General features: G+C 38.2%; 2 protein-coding genes across 4 annotated transcripts in view; one reads left to right on the top strand and one right to left on the bottom strand.

Annotated features, from left to right (window-relative positions):
* The window catches only part of nr5a2 (nuclear receptor subfamily 5, group A, member 2), a 64,013-nt gene extending 57,254 nt beyond the window's left edge, over positions 1 to 6,759 (top strand). For both annotated transcript variants that reach the window (XM_086088932.1, XM_086088933.1), the window contains one exon: positions 5,651 to 6,759. In XM_086088932.1, coding sequence (XP_085945058.1) covers positions 5,651 to 5,898 — 248 coding nt within the window. In that variant the 3' untranslated portion in view covers positions 5,899 to 6,759. The remainder of the gene's footprint in view (positions 1 to 5,650) is intronic.
* A 927-nt stretch (positions 6,760 to 7,686) lies between these two features.
* The window catches only part of LOC147165729 (adhesion G protein-coupled receptor D2), an 85,221-nt gene continuing 78,075 nt past the window's right edge, over positions 7,687 to 14,832 (bottom strand). For both annotated transcript variants that reach the window (XM_086088930.1, XM_086088931.1), the window contains exon 24: positions 7,687 to 8,271. In XM_086088930.1, coding sequence (XP_085945056.1) covers positions 8,155 to 8,271 — 117 coding nt within the window. In that variant the 3' untranslated portion in view covers positions 7,687 to 8,154. The remainder of the gene's footprint in view (positions 8,272 to 14,832) is intronic.

Raw genomic sequence — 14,832 nt, 5'->3', positions numbered from 1 at the left:
CTGCAACCTTCACCATGAGGAAAAAAGAAAAACATTTCTGCAGTTTGAAGTGGAAGTTTTGAATCCAACTGGAACAGCTGTCAACAGCGATTTTGGGTGCCAGTCCGAGCTCTAATTTGAATACCTACAAGTCGCACCTGGTTATTACAGTAAGTCGCACGGCCAGCCAAACTATGAAAAAAGTGTGACTTAAAGTCCCAAAAATGTGGTCATTTGTTTTAGATACTGTAAGCCTTTTGTAATTATGCAAAGATGCAAATGAAGTAACATAATTTCTCTTCATAACACTGTGGTGTTCAGGTATCAGTTAGTTAAAAAAAAAAAACAGTAATATATAAACAATATGCAACTGTGCTTGATAAATTAAAAGTGGACATTTTTCAAAGTGGCTTTAGCATGTTTCGATTTTTCGGTTTGTCGCCTTTGAAGCAAAAGGTTTGGATCCTGCTCTAGGTATTGGTACACGACTATAAATTGTGACAAATTTTCATAATTTTTATTGACCCTTGTACAGCACAAAGATTTTTTTCCCCCTCCCAAAAAATCACATTAATGATGGTAAATTACAGCAACATTTTGCGAAAATGAATCCAATCGACATGCAAATGCGCAAAATGTGTTTTCGTAATTTGCAAAATTGAAATAGTTTATAGAAACAGTATCCACTTAAACCATCACGGTGCAATTAATTACTTATTATGCACTATCACCCATGATCTTTCAATTTGTGATCCACATTCAGTCATTTATAAACTTGTCTTCTTGAGGAAACTCAAGATAAATATGCAGAAAAAGTTACACATTGTGTAAAACGTATCTGAAATAAATAAAAATGTTTAATGCTATTTCAAATATTACCTGCACAGTTCATAATGGTCTGAATTATTATGCAGGTTTGATTTCCTGTGAGAATGAATTCGACTAGGAACGGATTGTGTTCGCTATTAGAGGCTTCATTGTGTGAATTTGTATGTGTTTCCCGAGGCAGGTTGTAGGAGAGAGCGTGGGGGCGGTGGTGGGGGGGGGGCAGTATAACAGTGTAAAAACACACTTTGGCAGCATTATAACATCTCGTCTTCAAGTCTAATTAAAAGGCGCAGCGGGTTCGCAGAGGAGAAATGTGTGTGCGTTTGTGTGTGCTTTTTCATTAGGTCACTGGCTTCAGTACGTGTGATCGGCCGTCAAATGGAACAATGTATTCTGCGGGACCTCAGGGTTTCCATTTGAGTATTCGGACGCGGCGCTACGATGAACTGTGGTTGTTTTATGCGAGGGGGAAAAAAAGTTGATAATTAGTCCCACTGTGACTGAACGATGAGCTAGAGGAAGAGGAAGGGAGGGAGGGGAGTGGCTGAGGTGAGGGGGAGGTATGGAAGAAAAAGGAGAGCACTTAGCACACTTAATGCTTCGACCTGACACCGTCTGGAGATGAGTGATCAATTTTTCATTTGTTTTTGTTTTGTTTGTTTTTATTATCGTCTCTCTCATTCTGTAAATATATTTTATTATCATCTATAACCACATACAAAATTGAGTTTGTTCTTTTCTTTAATCTTTTTTTTTTTACACATCACATTTGCTAATTGTAGACAAAAAGGAAGCCCCTCAATACGGAAAGCCAAATTCATTATTTTTTCAAAAGGGCCACTGATAATAATTAGCAATTAAAATGTGGTCTTTTTGCCTCACTTTTGCCCTAATCAGCTTGACAGAGAGACATACTTAATTCTCTGTTTTAATGCCCTCCCCCAACACACGCACGCACGCACGCACACACACACTCATACGTGCACAGATTTTGGATAACATTAAACTTTTAACTTGAAATGCTTGCAGGTTATAAAAATTGCTTTGAATTTAAAAAAAAAGCCCATATTTTTAGAAGGCCATGCGATGTCTTCCATTGCAATTTTGTGTGTGCAGATAACATGACAAATTTTTCTCTGGCATACGTTCACATTTCATGTGTGTTCAAGAGTACTTGAGATATTAAAATGGAACAAAACAAATCTATACTCGGGGAAATAACTAGATTTCTTTTCAGAGGGCTGAAGGGTTGATAAAACTTTACATTTACTAACTTTTATCCAGATAGGGAAGTGGTCTCAAATATACTTTTTTTTCCTAATGAAAGAAGAGACTCAAATCTTACGTTTAGTAGGTTCCATGTAAATTTGCATACCATAGGGGTATGTACATTTATGAGCACAACTGTAATAATATAATATCATCTTCGTTGTGATGTAGTTGGAGCGTTTTAGGGAACGTGTAGACTTTTTATATCCACTGTAGCTTCTGTTCACCTCCTTTCAAAATTGACTGCGTTGATTGTGTTAACAGAAATGAATAAATACCGTAAATACTTTTTCTCTACGTGTAATTCAATTGTGGATTTTGGAGTCACCTTCCTGCCGAAAGCCATGTCCATAAAGACGTGCTTGGATGAGAACGACTCTGGGATGAAATGGAACAACAGATTGTGAGGCAGGTCCTCTTTTGGGTGACCTCTGACCTCACACGTGTTCTTTTCAACAAACCCACTGCAAATATGGTTTCCAAAATCCTTTGAGATCTGGCAGATAGATCTTCAAAAAGATGATGAACCTTCATCTCATTTGATCAAAATAGCAAACAAAGCAGTACGTTTTCTTGCCTGTAGCGTAAGGCCTCATTCGAGAAGTGTGTCAGGCAGCGAGCGAGCGGGTCACACAGCTGAGTGATAGCAGGAAAAAGCATGTCGTGTTTGTTTGGAGTCCCTCTTTGTCACCCCCCCCCCCACCTCCTACACACACGCGCACCCCTTTCCTGTCCTCTTCTTGGCCTTATTTTAGCCCCTCGCCGTGTCACGCAGAGGTCACGGCGAGCATGTGACACAAGCGCCTGACGCACACATGCATGCAGATTGCCGATTGCAATGGCATGGTAGAGTGCATCGTAGATGGAAAGGAGCCGCTTCTCATACTTGAGACCTCATTAGCTGCTGATTTATCTCCCCCCCTCCCCCCCTGCTAATGCTCGTGTGGGTGTGTGTGTGTTAGAAAGAAGAAATATTGTGTGTATTTCCAAGGATTAGTGTCTGATTATACATGTGTCTGAGAAGTGCGGAAGATGAAGTGCATGATGGGATGTGTGTGTGTGTGTGTATGTCTGGAGGTGTCAAAGAGAAACATGGACGCTGTTGTTACGAATTAGCTTACATAAGCACACGCGACCTGAGGTCAAACATATTAATAAAAGATGTCTCACGCACACACCAGACAGTTGCTGTGGCATGTGATTAAAAATTCTTCAGCCCTGCACTTGACGATCATGACTCGTCCGTACCGCGCTCCGGTCCTCCATTATCCATTTAGCACATTTTCCACTTGTCTTGCAATAATCTGCACGAGCCCCCAGTGAGCTTATTATTGTTATTGCTTAGGAAAAGTGCTTGTGGCAGCACACAGGTAAGATTTGTGGAGGGGGGGGGGGGTAGATTTGTTCAAGGAACCAACAAAAGAATCTACAGCGAAAACACTTGCACTCTTGTTGCACTCTGAAAATGTTCACTTCGTACAGAAGTCATTTATTTATTATGACATTGTTTTGATATGACAAAAAAAAGGATGGCTGTAAGTCTGCCCTACATAATTTATGGACTCACGGGGATTGAATCTCAGGAGGAGGAGCCTTTTTTTTTTTCATCCTTTTTTTTTTTATGCCTTCACCTGATTCCTTCTACTCGGCATTCCCGAGAGATGGCTGTGAGCAAAATCAAGCAACGTGGCCTGTTTTGTCGTACAGCTCATGCTCAAAGCAAACAATTCAGCAAATGAGCGCGCGTGTGACTCATTTTTGTGTGAACAGAGTAGAAACAATGGGTTGAAAACGCTCAAAGTGCAATTTCACTGTGATCTTCCTAAACATTCGAGTGACGATGTCGGTACCAGATGTGAACGGGCTGCCAGATCGTATCGGGGGGGGGGGTTCTGGGGGTCGCCTACCGATGATGTCACGCTACAGGATTGGCTGGAAATTATTCGGTTGACGTATGTTGCGACGTCTTGATTTCAATTTGTTCAATAAGGATTGTGAAAAACAAAAACAAAACAAAAAATCGGATTGATGTCAAATTGTTGGGAAGAAAATGTCATTTAAATAACAAAATGTATGGATGGAAATTGTAAAAACATAAATAAACCTGAGAATATAAAAGCAGGATACTTTAAGATAGAATAAATAATAAAATAGATAGAATAAATAATGGAGATAAAATAGCACATTAAATATTATATTAAAATATGAATTATTTAAAAGCTATTAATTTAAATGAATTTACTGAGATGGGACAAATATTGTTTAGATTGCTGTGTTCCTATTATCATTCAAACCCCAAAACGTATAAATGTGTTTTTTAATACTTTGTCCTTCACACAAAAAAAACATTAAAAAAAAAACGTATAAATACATTTTTTTAAATGTTTTTTGTGTGTGTGTTTTTTATACAGAAGTGTTTGATACAGCTTCTTACCTGAAAAGGTTGCTTAAAGCAATGGTAGTTATTACAAAAACGGCCAGCGGGTGGCAGCAGAGTATAAGAGATCAGCCAGGGCCATGTTGCAAAAAACTATTTTTGTCAGTGTTTTCAACAGGTTTGTGAATAATGATGAAACTTAGCTATATACTAATGCTAATGGCTGCAAAACATAACAAATACAAACAGAAATTGACTTTTTTTTCCTGATGAAGGAAGAGACGCTAATCTTTCTTTTGGTAGGTTCCATGTTTTTTTTTAGCAATCGAACACAATATTCTGTGGGCCTTGCAAAATCAGTCAAAATCCAGTAAAACAGCCAGGAGCTTTAATGAAAATGGAGCGAAGGGGGTTGCTTCAGTGAAAATGGCTAGGAGTGAATGAATTAAGAGGTGCGCTGCGGATGCGCTCGCTTTGATTAGGCCATAGCCCCTCCCACTAGTGATGGCAAAATGAAGCTTCATGAAGCACTTGTAATATTTTTTGACTCCTCTAGATGCCACTCTTGGTTGAAAGATGCAATGCAAATGTAATCAATTTCCTTTGCACTAGCCTTTATATTTAAATCAAGAGCACCATCTAGGGGAGTCAAAAAATATTACAAGTGCTTCATGAAGCTTCATTTTCCCATCACTACCTCCCACACATGCAAGTCTACATCATCGTGTTGCTATATGCTTGCTTTATTTTTCCAGGTTCATATTGTGCTCCCCTGCAAAGGAGTACAGATGGGCCTTCTTTTTTTTTCTTCCCTCATTTTTCATTTTTATTGTTTTTTTCCCCCCATCTAAGACTAATTAGCTAATTAGACCACCAGAGGTCAAAGCTCATTTAGTCAAAGTGGGATTGCTCTAAATTCCCAGTTTTCTTGAATGCAACACGAAGCTACTTTCACGCCATACCTTTTAACCCTCAAAATACTAATTTGTCAACTCCGGAAAATGTTTCTGCTAGCAACGTAATTCCAACGAATTCTGAAAGCAGAGAAGCGTAGCTTTACATTGGGAGAAAAACAATTTTTTTTATTAAAAAAAACAAAAACAGGAAGATTGCTATAATAGTAGTACCTAAAGGGAATTATATGAACTAACTGTCTGACATTGCATCTGACTCGTTTGTCTTTTCCTCCTCCTGTAGACGTGAAGAACCTGGAGAACTTCCACCTGGTCGAGAGCGTCCAGGAGCAGGTGAACGCGACGCTGCTGGACTACGTCATGTGCAACTACCCGCAGCAAACGGACAAGTTTGGCCAGCTGCTCCTGCGGCTGCCGGAGATCCGAGCCATCAGCCTGCAGGCCGAAGAATATCTTTACTACAAACACCTGAACGGCGACGTGCCCTGCAACAACCTGCTCATTGAAATGCTCCACGCCAAGAGAGCTTAGGAGGCAATTTCAGCTGCATGGACACCTTGTGAGGAGTGAGGCGGCCTGAATAGCCCCCCACCCACCCCAGAAAAATCTCCCGCTTTGATTTCAATCCACCTGGCTGGAAACAAGTGTAAATACGTTGACAAATATGCACAAACTGAGCGTGCGCACATGAACAACAAAGGAAAGAAAGAAGTTCAGACACAAAGAGGAACACTTGAACTCAACAAAGACTCTCGATGTTTATAACCACAGTGACTCTAAGAGAGGACGTTTGTACAGGATGTGGACTTGCGTTTGGACTTTTTCTTTGAGCTCTGGCTGGTACTGTACGGACGAGCGAGTGTTCATGTGGTCAACCAAAGCGCGGACTCTTACCTGCTATCACTGAACTCGTGGATACAGCGGCGGCAGCTTGACCTGACCAAAAATGTGAGAAATGAATGTTAAGAGAAAGAAAGAAAGAAAGAAAGAAAGAAAGAAAGGCCTGCAAACGAATGTCCCTCAATGATCAAAACAATACTCGTCCAGTAACAGGAATCATTTTTCGGGTCTCCTTATACGACCCTCTTGAGTCCTTTGAAACGATGTACTTCAGAAAGTCTCATGTTAAATATATATAACAGCTAAAACAATAGTGTATTTCCATTTTACCTGCAAAAAAAAAAAACACCATTAATTTTACAATTTTACTACCAAAAAAATGGAGCAAAAACAACTTTTTGGACATGGTTGTAGCCGGCCTTTGCTCAGAAAGACCAAAGCTTGCTGCAGATGAAGGAAACGACACAAACACTTTATAATCAGTATTATTTGAAAATAAATAAATAATTAAATTGCAAAAAATAAAAATAAAAAAAATATTGTGATGTCACAGTTATGTGAGTCTTGCCTTATTTCATTACCATGCTAGCTAACTGTGCAGATGTGAATGAAAATATGTACAAATATATATAAACTATTAATGTTGTAAAATCAAAAAAAAAAAGAAAAGAATAATTACAGGTGTTTACATTCATGTGGTAATATGGGAGACAACTGTGATGATGCATTAATTGCAAAGCAATGATTTCCTAAGAAGATGACATCATTGACATTGTGGGGGGGGGGGGCTTTCTTTCTTCTTGTTGTGTGTACAGTGTTTTATTTCACTTTTAATCAGTACTTAAATTATGTCGTGAGACACTAAAATCATTAAGGAATCACACAAAATATTCATTTCTGTCTGCTGGCATTCAAACATACGTCTCTTAAGTATCGCTGTATAGGTTTCCGTTTCTCGTTCCACTTTTTTTTGTACAACTTTTATTCATTATTTACAGTGCTTTACATTTTTGATGTACAGAATGTCACTGGTTACACTTAATAATGAAGATAATTTATTGCGTCTATTGGTTTCCATCTTTGTGTTACATGACGTGAGGTTTCGGCGCCACAATAAATTTGTCTACTGTACAATGTTCTTTTGTTTTTACACACACAAACACACACAAACACACACACACATACACACACCCTCAAGTGACAAAGTCAGTTTTCAGCAACTGAAAGCACATGAATAAGTGAAAATGCACAACAAATATATATTTACAGTATAAATGTATACATAATTTAATATGCACAATAATTAAATACATATACATTTACATTGTGCGCATAAACCTGGTCTGCACAACTTCCAAGAGCAAGTGTAATTTCACTTTTGTATATTATAAAACAACAAAAATTTGGTTTTGTTAGTACTGTTGTAAACATTTACCTTTCTGTAACTGTGTTCGCACACGAAACATTTCCTCTAATGTATGACCTTGTGTATTTTTATTTATTTATTTTTTGCCATTGTACAACAAGAATGGAGAATCACAAAAAGAGTAAAGAATAAAAAAATTAAAAAAAGCCAATCGCTCCAATGCAGACTGGCGTGACACATTGTAAGTAAAAACATTTTTGTAATCATTTTATCTAACATACTGGATTCCATTTGACATAAATTTGTGTAGTTACATGAGAAATAGAACACAGTTATATATGTACATTATCATACACAAAGGATTCACAAACATGCTCCATTAGTTCATTTAAGTGTTAAAAATGCAAACTTCCTTTCACAGCCAAATTTGGCACAGTCCAGACACTATTCAGATTTAGAAAACATGTCATCCCTCCTATTGAGTCATTAGTAAAAGTTAGACTATGGTAAAAAGCAAACATTGATCGATCACGCATACATAAAAAATAAAAATAAATCAACAATTTAGTAGTCAGCCCCTTCTATGATGAAGTTGAAGGTCTTCCAGATGAGAAGCAAGAAGCAGTAAACTCCAACTCCATGGGGACGTGGAGACCACAAGCAGGTGGTGATGCCTGCACATGTGCGGGAGGGGGCTCCTGCGTGGGAGGAGGTGGGACCATTTATTTGCATTCACAAATACAAGACGTACTCTATCACACATAAATTGCACTTTTAACTCTGCGTTGTTTTTCTTAATGATGAGCTTTACATTAGAATTCATGAGTGCTTGCTGCTAATGCTGTATATTGTCTAACATCCGACCATGGTAAAAAAAAACAAAAAACAGAAGCAACAAAAACGTGAAGGTAAGCTCAGGAGCGAAAGAAAATGAGCTAATGAATGACACAATCGAAACTTGCCTGTTCGGCAAGATCATGTACTGAAATTCATTTTCTGCTGGCTGACCCACCATTATCGTCGAAATATAAAATAGGTCAATGGAGGACACCTTGGCAATAGCAAGACAATATCATCTTTCACTTTACTTGGCAAATTAGTTCAGGGCTCTTCTCTTAATTTTGCACTGTAAGAAAAAAGTTGGGTCAAAGATAACCCAAATTGGGTCAAAAAAGGACTGACCCAACTTTTTAGGTCATTTATTTTTTCAAAAAATTTTAATAACCCAAGATTTTGGCTTACTTAACAAAAAAACAACAACTCCTTATTTTACCCCCAAAAATTAACCCAACTTTTGGGGTTATTTATTTATCGGGGGGTCAAGTCAAGTCAAGTAAAGTCATCTCTGTGTTGGTTGTGCAAAACCTTTATTTATTTATTTTTACTTTTTGGGTTGAAAAAAACCCAAAACGTTTTGTCGGTCCCTTTATGACCCAATCTGGGTTCTTTTTTAACCCAACTGTTTTTAGTGTATAATACAAATTATTTATTTAAATATTTTTTTATATTGTTTGCATTTATTACATAGTTTATCTGATCATTTGATATTTTAGCTATTTCTGAAATGATATGTATTTTTTCTTTGTCTTTGTTTTTAAATGAAATAAGAAAAATATCAAATAATTTAGTGTATTAAAAAAAAAAAAAAAAGACCAAGGATTCAAACGTCTACCAAGTATAGCGTCCATTATTCTTTGTCTCAAAACCACTTTATTAAATCCACATCTTGAGATATAATAAATATCCTGATATAAAGAAAATCTATGCTGAGCACAGTTCCCCTTTCCCAATATAAATATATCGTGACCGGGTTTCCCCGTGTCTTGCTTACAAGCACACACGCAGCAACTAAACACACGGTCAAGGATCTCATGAAGCAGTGCCTAATTAGTCGAATGCAACTGTTTCCATTTTCTAACACATGGTCGCAGGACAACTGGAGCCTGTCCCAGTTGACTTTGCGTAAGACACAAAAAAGGCTTGAGCTGAGACTCGAACCCAGAACCAGCGCCACATTCTAACCAAAGTGCGAGTGCCAGCATTTGCCAGAAAATAACTTCTTTTTTTTTTTTTCCCTTATTGCAGCTTTTTTCGAAATATTTTCTTTTGCCTCAATAACAAACTTTGATTGAGTGATCATTCGATACCTTCAAATGGAGCGTAATGCGCGGCGCTCAGTCACAGCTGTGAAAGCAGCCGGCTCCGCCAGCCCTCACTTGAAGCTTTGGCCCTCATGGTCCGTAAATGCCTTCAACCTGCCTGCCTTCACTCGCCCTGAATTTGTATAAATAATGTATATAAATGTATCTGCACCTTCTAACAAGTGCAGCCTCAGGTGAAAATATTCAGAAATGCATGCTGTGTGCGTCCCCCAAGGTGGACATCGGCTCCAGACCCACCGAATGCAAAGATAAGCACACAGATAGCCGGCCAAAAAAAAAAAAGGGGGGGGGGGGTGAACACATAAATAACTTGCCGAAAGCAATATAACACTCAACTCACACACACACAGATGCAATGCTGCCAATTTCTAAACAGGCTTTCCTTGGCATCACACAAACAGCCCCCAGTTGTGTCTGCCAGTGTTATGTGAAGCTTTTAAACTGTGGAAGCTCGTCACTCCTGCTTACTGAGATGCGCCCGCGTGCTTCCTCCATGCATGCGAGCAAGAACATTCGCCTTTGGAAGTGGATTTACAGGTTGGATGAGGAGCAAATGAGCGACGACAATTATTATTTTTTTTTTTAGGAAAATGGACAAAAAAGTGTGCACGGTAAAATTAATACATGTAAATGGTGTTACGTAATCAGAATACCAAAAAAAAAAAGTAACTGCATTCTGTTACAGTACAGGGATTTTTTTTTAAATCAGATTACAGGTACATTTATTAAAAACGGGGATTACTTTGAGGGATTACAATTTCTACGATGTGAGAGAGAGAGAGAGACCGTAGCTACTGGAGTTTGTACATGTCGGCTGGCTAGTCGTGTCCTCCGCACGCGGGCAGTTTGAAAAAAAAAAAAAAGCATCGCGGACGAGAGGAGGAAATTGCGACCGGTATTCACTGTTTGGAACTTACTTGAAGGACCGAAGGTGTGAGCTTAGAGTCCAGCGGCTTGCTACGCGCTGCAGCTTCTTGCTAGCCCGCTAGCCTACAAGCAATCGTTTTTACAAAGAGTAAAACCATTTTTTAAATGACTTCATCCGGTTGTAGAATTAAGCAGAGCTCAATTTAAAATGTATCTGAATTGAGCAAAAGTCAGTTGAACTGAATTTAAACTGATTTAAATCAACAGGGATAATCGCGGTTACTGAAATTAAAAAGAATAATCGATGATACAGTTAAATAGATAGGCTACAACGCCGGAAGTGCGAACGCTACATTGTTGCTAGCTAGCAAAAACCTTAGCCTAGCATGACTTGTTAGCTTGATCAGCTACGTTCAAATGGCTCGGCAGAGAAGCTCCAACTTTTCCTCCTTTGACAAGAACTTGCTGACTGAATTAACTTAGTTAACCTTCCAAACTGTCAGTTTAAAGCCAAGACAAAAAGTTTCTTTACAAAAATATGCTGCGCTGTATGTGCCCCCAAACACGGAACTCTGATTGATGTTACGTTTGTGGAATATGGAAGCAACAAAATCCAGCCGTTTCTATCCATCTCAGGGCGGCGGCCATTTTGCCACTTACTGTCGACTGAAAATGACATCACAGTCGCTCACGGCTTTCGTGACAACCAATCACGGCTCAGCTTGAGAACACAGGTGATTTGGTCATCGGTCGATTGAAGCTGGTTTTAAAGTGAAACCTTGTTGTCGAACGTTACAATGAATTCACTCATCTCTCTTCCACATTTAAAGTGATTCAGGCTAAGAGTGACAGCGGAAGTCTTCGGAGACGCAATTAGCCAACTTTCAAATCGCCAGTTGCCAGCAGTTGTATGTATTGTTTGCTGAGCGGATGGACAAACTTTAGGCATGTAAAGACCAAATGAATAGGCAAGTATTGTTAATGGGCACGCTCGCCATTGTTAGGCAAAAGCATCACTGAGGCACGCTAAACAAACACACAAAGGTTTGGAAATGGAATGGTTCGAAGGCCGCTGCCGTTTCATTTCAAAGCATGCATTATACATCATTGTGCAGAAAGAGGAAGCCTACAGCATTATGATGCTTTTTTTTTCTTCTTCCTGATGATTATCCTTTATAAGTAATTAAAAGGAGAGCGATAGAGGGAGGAAAAAAATACAACTTTTAAGCACCTGAACCTCGCTGCCAGCATTCCATTAATTGCCTACACAATGGGGGGGGGGGGCCTTTAGAGATTTTTCAATTTCAAAAAATAAGGAGCACACATTCAGTGCTCATGTTATACCGGCACTTAAATCCTACAGAGCTCATAAAAAAAGGACTCAAGGTTGCATCCAATTGAAAGCCTCCAACTACAGCCACTTCAGAAATCCATTTAGCAAGCAGGGGGTTAGAACATCTAATTCAATAGGAGTTGCTCTGTTAAAACGGTTGCACCGATGTCTTTTAAAAACAAACACATGCACGCACGCGCGTGAACACACCTACGCACACGCGCGCACAAACAAACACACACACTTTCAGGCGCACGCAACTACCTCTGTGTTTGTTTGGCTCCATTGTGGAAAAAATTAACCCGGCACATACAGAGAGCAAGACACAAAAGGCCTAATCTTGCCAGAGCTCAGTTGAGTGGCGAAGGTGAATGCTTGACTGCCTACACAATCTTGACCTTTGCCTCACAGTGTCCCCAAAAAAAAAAAAAAATCCCTATCTGTGGGATCGACAAAGAAAAGAGGTCTGCGTGCGGCGTCTGTACGAAAACGACAACCTCGAATATCACTACGCGCGACATCACTGATTCCTTGAATTCGTGGCAAGTGGACATTTTTTTAATTATACGAAAGGTTTTTAACGCAAACTTTATTTTTGGAATGACTTAACTGTTGCAAAAGTTAATCTATCAATCTATTTGGGGTGTCAAAATTATTTTATTTAAAGTTCCTTTTTAACACCACAAGATTAATGACCGTCCCTTACTTGGAAAGCCTGTACTGGGGGAATTCCACTTGCAACGCAGCAGACATGTCGCGTTTAGAAGTAATACATTTAATAATAGTGCATATATTTGTGGAGACAATTTAAAAAATTTAAATAGCTCTTAGTATGAAAAGAAAAATGCACTGAGATGTCACCAGTGTCTTACAAATGCAATTATGCCATCTAGTGGCAGAATAATGACCTAAGCACAAATAAATATCACACTCGTTTTTATTTTTACATTACAGTACATCTTTTTAATTTTAACTCAATTTGATGAATTATTAGGAAATTACTGTATCAATGACTAAAAAGTGCAGCCATATTACCATAAGTTGTTTTTTTCACTTTAAAGTTAACAAGTGTATGAAACCTAGAAAAAAAAATCATTTATTTATTTTAGATATACAATTTGAGATTAATCGTGAGTTAATTATTGAAGTCATACGATTAATTACAATAAAAAGAAATTATTGCCTGACACTCTTTTTATATATATATATATATATATATATATATATATATATATATATATATTTTTTTTTTTTAATTGAACATTGCATCCAAATTTTTCCACAAATTGGAATTTAATTAAAAAAAATTGAAATGTTGTTGTCCGTTACCTGAGGTGAGTGTTCTTTCATTCCAAAATGAATGAACACAGAGTGGCAAAAAAAAAAATCTGCAGAATGAACTGGAGATATGTGATGGCCTCAGATCGCCTCCCATAAAACCAGACCATTTCAAGTCCCATAGGAGCACCAGCAGCCTTGATCTGTGTGACCTGCCGCTGGCGAGCGCAGTAATCAACACAGAGCGGAACCATCAGCCAGCACACGCACGGACCTTCGCAATTCCACACGCAGCATTTATTTACCTGCAACGTCGTACGTCTAAGGGGAGGGATAAACATCACACGCAGGTGTACATGTGCTGTTGTCCTTTAGTCTAAACACGTATAATAACAGGTGAATGGAAGTCCCGCAAACCATTTTGTATTTTATTTATGGCATTCAGTGAACCGACTGCACCTCTGACTCGACTTACAGCATCTGAAAATAAATGAGAAAAATGCTCTTCGTGTCAGTGTGTAGTCAATGTGATTGGAAAATTGGTGCAAGGTTGCAATCAGTAGAGCACTGAAAAAAAAAAAGAATACAACATGAACCGGTATGACTTTTGACCTGAGATACTTCAACTCTATGGATTTTTTTTGTACTGACATATAGAATGTTAATCATTGAGAGTTTGAACAAGATCGGCTTATAATTGCTTATAATGTATCTACGAGCCTGACCTTTGACTTCAGGTTAGATATGCTTACAATTACTATTGAAGATAGTAGGTGTTTTAAAAGAGACCATCTTTAATATCTTTTTATCGGGTTTGCAATATAATTTATGTTGAAAATGAGCAGGATGCCCTTTCGCCACGCTTTTTATGTTGCTCAGAAATAACTGATTTGTCTGATTTCTGCCTTTATGATAAAAAAGACTCAATATGTAAATATGGGTCACTGTTTTCCTTAACTCATTCACTGCCATTGACGGCTATAGACGTCAAAAATAAATTTGAACTATTTCTATTAGTTTCACATTTTTTTCCACTTTTGTTAACCAGAGTGTGAAAACCTAGAAAAGTGTATTCTACATTTAGAACAGATATAAATGTTGTGTCGTGTGGAGTCACCACTGAAGAATGACATCTGAGCCACAGACTTGAGGATTGTCATGCGGTGGTGGTATTTGATTAAAATGGAAATCAGGACTTTTTTATGACACAATTTATGACGTCTGCAGGAAAGAAAAAGAACCCCAAAACAGACTCAATTGTAATGTTAGGCTTGTTTTGTGATGTTTTTTTGGGAAGATTTTAGAACGGCCGCATTCACATCATCATGAAGGTGGTTTTAACAAAACAGACAGTATGTACAGTATAAAAGCTGTTTTCCAAGTCAAATGAACTCATTCACTGCCATTGACGGCTATTGACGTCAAAAATTCATTTGAACTATTTCTATTAGTTTAAAATGTTTTCCCACTTTTGTTAACAAGAGTGTGAAAACCTAGAATTTTTTTAATTGTACATTTAGAACAGATATAAAATGTGTGATTAATCCGTGAGTTAACTAGTGAAGTTATGTGATTAATTACAATAAAAATTTTGAATCGCCTGATGCCCCTAATTAAAA

This window comes from Leptonotus elevatus, chromosome 11 (genome assembly GCF_054856555.1).
Source record: "Leptonotus elevatus isolate MCC_2025b chromosome 11, RoL_Lele_1.0, whole genome shotgun sequence".
NCBI lineage: Eukaryota > Metazoa > Chordata > Actinopteri > Syngnathiformes > Syngnathidae > Leptonotus > Leptonotus elevatus.
This window is presented reverse-complemented; position numbering and strand designations above follow the sequence as displayed.